At 38.3% G+C, this 6,535-nt stretch overlaps 1 protein-coding gene across 1 annotated transcript in view; it reads left to right on the top strand.

Annotated features, from left to right (window-relative positions):
* The first annotated feature begins 1,017 nt into the window (after positions 1–1,017).
* Positions 1,018–6,535, top strand: part of LOC106884299 (uncharacterized) — a 38,883-nt gene continuing 33,365 nt past the window's right edge. The window contains exons 1-5 of the mRNA XM_052968060.1: positions 1,018–1,101; positions 1,662–1,812; positions 2,345–2,835; positions 4,760–4,877; positions 5,434–5,472. Of these exons, the coding sequence (XP_052824020.1) occupies positions 1,018–1,101; positions 1,662–1,812; positions 2,345–2,835; positions 4,760–4,877; positions 5,434–5,472 (883 nt within the window). The remainder of the gene's footprint in view (positions 1,102–1,661; positions 1,813–2,344; positions 2,836–4,759; positions 4,878–5,433; positions 5,473–6,535) is intronic.

The raw sequence follows: 6,535 nt of genomic DNA, 5'->3' as shown, positions 1-6,535 counted from the left end.
TTTTCAATCTTCTTCAAGTTACTTTTCTTGTTTTCGGTCTTGTTCATCTTGTTGCTGATGTTGTTGATACAGTTACTGTTATTGTTGTTGTTTCTGCTGTTTGTGCTGGAGGTGGTGCTGCTGCTGTTGTTCACTTTGTTGCTGCTGTAGTCCTCGTCGTCATTATCGTTGCTGCTAGTACTTTCTGTACTTGTTACTGGCATCACAGCAATAAAAGGAAATTATATTTCTCTTTGGCGAGAAATGAACTTCACCTTCGGCTGTGTTTATGTTCGAAGTTACGACTGAGTCAACAGAACGCTGCTCTCGGTCAATTATTATTATTTTTCGTAATCCGACATTTTTTAAAATAGCTAAAAGGGAATCAAATCTTGTCTTCTGAAAAATGCAAAGAATGCAAAACAATTATTATACCCTCGAAAAGGGGGTGCAATTACACAAAATGTTACCACCACGGTCCAGACAATGCAAGCTGTGGTGTGATGGAGGAAAAAGACAACAAGAAGCAAAAGGACAGAATGAAACGTTGGACCTTACCTTGTCGACCGCAGCGGAGTACACAATCTCTCCTGATCATTAAATAATATTTTGAATGAACGGGCTGTAACCAGCCTAAATGCTTGATTAAACACTTACAAATTACGGAGCTCCAACTTGTATGACATCACAGGCTGACGGCCATAATAATAATAATAATAATCTAAATAATATAAGAGAGTATTGTAGTTCGCTTGAAACATTGTGTATTGTTTGTAAAGAATAAAAAGTTTTGAATGGTACTACAATGCACTATAATACAAAAAATGGACTATATACCTGTTGTAATTTAGTTATCTATAGTCCAATGATATTTCGGAATACAAATCCTTCTTCAGTTCTTCTTAGATGGAGTCTAAGACATATTACAGTCTTCTGAACAGAGTCATCATTAGATGGCTTCACAGTGAAAACGGCACCATCTAAAATGGTAACCCCGATGTGTAACATGCACCACTACCAGCTAAAATTGTAACCCCAATGTTCTACACGACAATTCCTTCTAATGATATGATAACAGAAATTTCTGACCTGTGGATACGTATTCCTTTTTCTCCTTCTCGAGTTCGTCTACATGACCAAACCGCCATTCATTGCATAAGGATATACTACTGATGTCTCTCTTGTTATATTGTCTTCTCTACCAAAAAGTTTTGGCAACATTTTCAAGCAGTAACTGCATATCAGTTTACCCTCATGTTGTAACTGAAATTACAACATAGTCCTTCTAAGACAGCTTCTCAGGAGAATTTTCTTCTTTTTTTACATGCAAGCGGTATATTTAATAGCAAATTTTATCCAGAATTCACATGGATAACAATTTTTCCTACTTGCCGGATTATCCATGTGTTGGCCATTGTTTTGTTCTTCATCTTTTGGCAAGGACTTCTCCCATTTCATCCTCTGCTGAAAAAATTCCTTGTTCGATGCTCGTCTGTCTTCTTTCAACTATGGTGTTTGACTGCTATTTCTAATGGCGTTTCTTTCAATCAGTTTGTTCTTCGTGACGTTCGATTTCCTATTATCATCTAAAGATGAGTCATTTTCCTTTGCCTCAATTTCATGGTGATGCTAAGATGTGGTTTTCACAATTGGAATTGTTTTCCATTTCCTCTAATATTCAGTTGGCTCAGAGCAAACTCCACATTGCACTTACAGGCATTCCTTCTCCTCTCGCACTTTCAGTACATGATATGATAACAGAAACTCCATTGGACATGACGTATGAATCCTTCAAAACTGAGGTTCTCAGACGTAACTTTCCTTCAGATGAAAGTAAATTTCACACACTCTTGCATGATGAGCATCTCAGGGACCAAATCCCCACTGAGTTTTTGTGACAGACCCGGGAATTGACTGATAGTTCATATGAAGGGCAATCATTCATTAGACAGTTATTTTTCTCAAGGATGCTCTCTAATGTCCAATCGATTTTAGTTCCCATGATGGAACATACAGCCCTTGAACAACTTGCCACCTCTACAGACAGGATTATAGAATTCTCTGGCACACCATTATCACCGATAACGTCGTCGCTTCTTCGCCTTTCTCGTGAGCTTGCACTTCTTCTTCTACTCCAGATGACACACAATCCTCCAAAACCTTACAGGCCATTAGAGAACTGACCTGTCAGGTTTCATACATGTGCAGGAACCGTTCTTCTTCATGGAACTATTCTGCAGAGAGAACCAGACATTGTTCCTTCTCGCATGGATGCGCGCTTCTTGCTCCACCAATTTTCTGGTACCATAGGAAATTCAAGAACTAGGCCAAAAAGTGTACACAGCCCTGCTCTTACTCTTCTCAGGGAAACTAGGCTGGGAGGCACTGGGCACGTCAGTTGTTTCCCCCACTGATTCACCTTACCGTGCATTTTTTATCCGAGATGCTATTTCTTCAAAGTCCTTTATGGTGGACATGGGAGCCAGCGTCAGCGTCTGGCCCCGAAGGTTTACTTCCACCAATCCTGGTCTTTCCGACATATCTCTCTATGTGGTGAATCACTCCGCTATTAAAACCTACGGACAAATGTCTCTTACCCTGGATTTATCACTCCGTAAGGATTTCAAGTGGATCTTTGTCATTGCTGACCTGCCACCAATGCTTCCTCACAACCAGTCTATTTCCTCTACAGTACTTCCGGATATTTCTACTTGGACTCACATGTTTGTAAAAAATGATGCCATCAAGGGACTGTTCACACCTCCCTACACTGGTCCCTATCATGTTCTTAGAAGCACACTGAAACTGTTCACTATGAACATTCATGGGAAAAAAGAGACTGTCTCTGTCGACAGAGTAAAAAAAAACCTTTTCCAAAACATTCATATCATTTGCTGACACACCCATCATTCTACAAACACTGCCACATCCACCCCTACAAGCATCACTTCCACTCACCAAAAAACCAACTACACAAATGCATTCTTCACCCGACAGGACATGTTCTGCCAGATCAGTTCATTGGCCGAAGAAATTGTCTCAGACTATTTACATTTCTTAACTTTGCCTCGCCAGTGACTGTTCCAGAGAATAGACTTATCTTGTTATAGACACCGCATTCATATTTTCTGTTTCTGTACCATTGTACATATATACTTTGTTCTATTTGATTGGATACCTTTCTTTGCTGAACATTTTCCTTGTACATACTTGCATTGTATTTTTCAATTGTTCTGCCTTAATTCGGATTCTGTGTATTACACATTTTGTTCTCTACAAGATTAGATATTTTTCTGCATGTTTCCTCAAAATTTGTACTCTTGCATTGTTCATACAACTGTTTTACCATGGTTCATTCTTCTGTGCCCTTCTATCGCACACGTACTTCGCCTATCTTACTTTTGTTTGACTGGTTGGTGCAGTTATCTCCCTTGACAGCGGCTGCCTAAATTAGCTGGTCACAAGAGGGTACACTCAGCACTAAGGTTCGGACACTAAACCACTTCCTCTTTCACGTCAAGACGCCAGACCGTGAAGACATGACCTAGCTGGCTCTTGTATGCATGCAGACAGCTAGCAGACATGAGGTAGTAGACAAAAGATGAACATGGCCCTTCACTTATGAACTCTTTCTATTATCATTCAATTTGTATATATTTGAGATCGAGAGTAAAGTATTTAAAGTTACAGCTTTGTTCTATGAATTCATTGTATCGTGTTTCTTTATCGAATGACATATTACAGCCTTCTGAACAGAGTCATCATTAGATGGCTTCACAGTGAGAGTGGCACCATCTAAACCCTGTATATACACACTTAATACTCTATGTATGAGAGTTAGCTGAAAAGTTTATAGGCTGACCAAGCTACTCTCATGGAATGAGGCCAAATAAGGTTTATTTTTCAACATAGTCCCCATTGTGGCCCACACACTTCTTCCATTGGTGTTGCAGTGATACCATTGATTCATCCTGTTGGTCAAAAAAAGTCATCATCACTGCAATACTAGTTCTCAGCCAAGTGTTTGTTCATGTTGGGGAACAGATGATTGTCAAATGGGGCAAAATCAAGAAAATAGGGAGGGTAATCAATCAGTTCAAAGTCACAGTCATGCACAACAACTTTGAACCCAAGGACTTGTGTGCTGGAACATTGTCCTGGTGAGATAAGACTCCTGTTGTTAGTTTTCATGGGCGTTTGGTCTTGATAGCCTTTCATAAAAGCCTCAACAAATTGGAATAGTACTCGCCATTGATGGTGTGGCCCTTTTAAAGGTAGTTAATAAACACAATGCCTTTTGCATCTCAAAAAACTGAGACCATCACCATTCCTAGCAAATGAAACGACTTAAGCCTTCTTTGGAGCAGGTGAGGAAGGTGTTTCCACTGCATGAATTGTCTCTTTGTCCTGGATTAAAGTGGTGGCCCCAACAATCGTCCTGGCTCAGGAAACGTTCAAGAAAACCAGCTGGTGTGATCAGCCTGGTGTGCTTTAGATAAAGTATCAGAAATTTTCGTCATGGCAAATTCATTGTGCAGAATATTCTCAACTCTCTCATGGGATATGCTAATAGCATTGGCTATTTGATTTATAGTCAGTCGCCTGTCATCCATCACCTTGTGGTGAACACAATCGATATTTTCCTTGGTAGTGGAAGTTGCAGGACGTCCAGACCTAAATTCAGCTGTGCATTTTGCACTGGTGATGAAGCCGGAGTGTCATCTAATATAGCAACGATGTCAGCATGAATCTCCTTGGGGACCAAACCCTTTTTCTGAAGGTACTTGATAACACCACAATGCCTAAGTTCGTCCATTTTCAAGAGAAGTCACTTCTAGTTAGTTTTGAAGACTTCTTTGAACAGTTAGATGTCAGTTTACTTGAGAAGAAACAATGCAGTTACTAATAAGCAGACTGAAATTAAAGCATGTGAGATTTCACAGCTCCAGTATCACTCCTTCATAGTCTGCCTATGAACTTTTCAGCCCACCCTCATATTATACACACTTTTTAATAGGTTTTATTATACTAATATCATTTATTATATACATCCTTATTTTAATCATCATTTTGGTGAAAATGTATGTATAATACTTGGAGTTTTACAGTAATTAAAATGACGTTTGCAGTTGATGATAGAGAGATATCAAGATTTAATGACTCATCTAAATGAGATCTAATCGAGGAAGAGGGGAGACAACTCCTGAATTTAAATTAGATTTAAAATGTGAAATAAAAATACAGACATACCTCAACTTACACCATAGCTAGAAAACCAAGTTATGGCAGGGTCACGTACTTTTCAGAAAGATTGTTTAGAAATAAGCTTTCATGTCTAAGCTGTATTTGAATTCTTGAGTCAGTATTTCTATAAGTAAGTTAGTTTAGATCTAATTAGTTTAGGTCTCAATTCTAACAGTGCGATATCTTTCTGTCCTTTTTTTTTTCTTCCAGAGCAATATCACCCCCAGCGACATTCAAAGTTGGCTGTCAGTAAGTATTTTATATATTAAATTTAAATTGAAGCAGTATGAAAAGAAAGATATTTTATATTTGTAAATTTCTTTCAAATTAAAATCTTCAATAAACAATTACTGTTCTCAGTTGACTTGTAATCACTCACAATTGGTTTTCCATAGTTTCTGTTTATTTTATTTACTTGTAATCACTACAATGATTTTGACACAATTGGTTTTCCATAGTTTCTGTTTATCTTATTTACCCCTGTTATATCCACACGCACACACACACACACATACTCATTTAACTACAGAAAAGTTTATGACATATAACTGGATATAAATTTGTGCAAAAAGATGAATTGATCCACCAAAGTCAGCTCAATGCTTTCCATTGGTTAAAACTGATTAATCAGCTTGGCTCAGCAAATTGTTGGTGAACTCCTCCCTAGAGCCTAATGTCTGTTATCAAAGGAAGGTCATTTCTAAAACTTTATCAGCAAGTATCTGGTTGCATTGGCTAGCAGTTGGATTAACCAATCTGTTTTATTTTATTAAGCATCATAGACAGGGGTATGGCTGTGTGGTTAAGAAGCTTCTCTGCAACCACGTGGTTATCCCACTGAGCAACATGCTAGGCAAGTGTCTTCTATCTTCTGCTATAGCCCCAGGCAAACCAATATCTTGTGAGTGAATTTGGTAGATGGAAACTCAGTGTGTGTGTGTGTCTGTGTCTGTATCTGTGTGTGTGTGTGTATTCTAAGCAACCATTATGATGAAATGTACGTAGGAACTAATAATATAAACTTGTGTTTATCATAATTTCTCATATATATATATATATATATATATATATATCCCTTTCTTCTTAGCTCTCCTGTGTGACCCTTCTGTCCAGCATTCGCCATGATAGATCGCTAACCACTACACATTTTTTTCTCTCCTTGATTCTTTCTGTGTTCCTTTCTGTGGAAGAGCGTAGGCTCGAAACATTGAAGACTTTTTCACTTCCCGAGCGTTATACTAATACATCTGTTTGTTTTCTACACCACCTGTCTTTGTCTTTTGTTTTTTTTGTGAATTCTCCCTATATATAT

Source organism: Octopus bimaculoides, chromosome 5, assembly GCF_001194135.2.
Source record: "Octopus bimaculoides isolate UCB-OBI-ISO-001 chromosome 5, ASM119413v2, whole genome shotgun sequence".
Taxonomy (NCBI): domain Eukaryota; kingdom Metazoa; phylum Mollusca; class Cephalopoda; order Octopoda; family Octopodidae; genus Octopus; species Octopus bimaculoides.
This window is presented reverse-complemented; position numbering and strand designations above follow the sequence as displayed.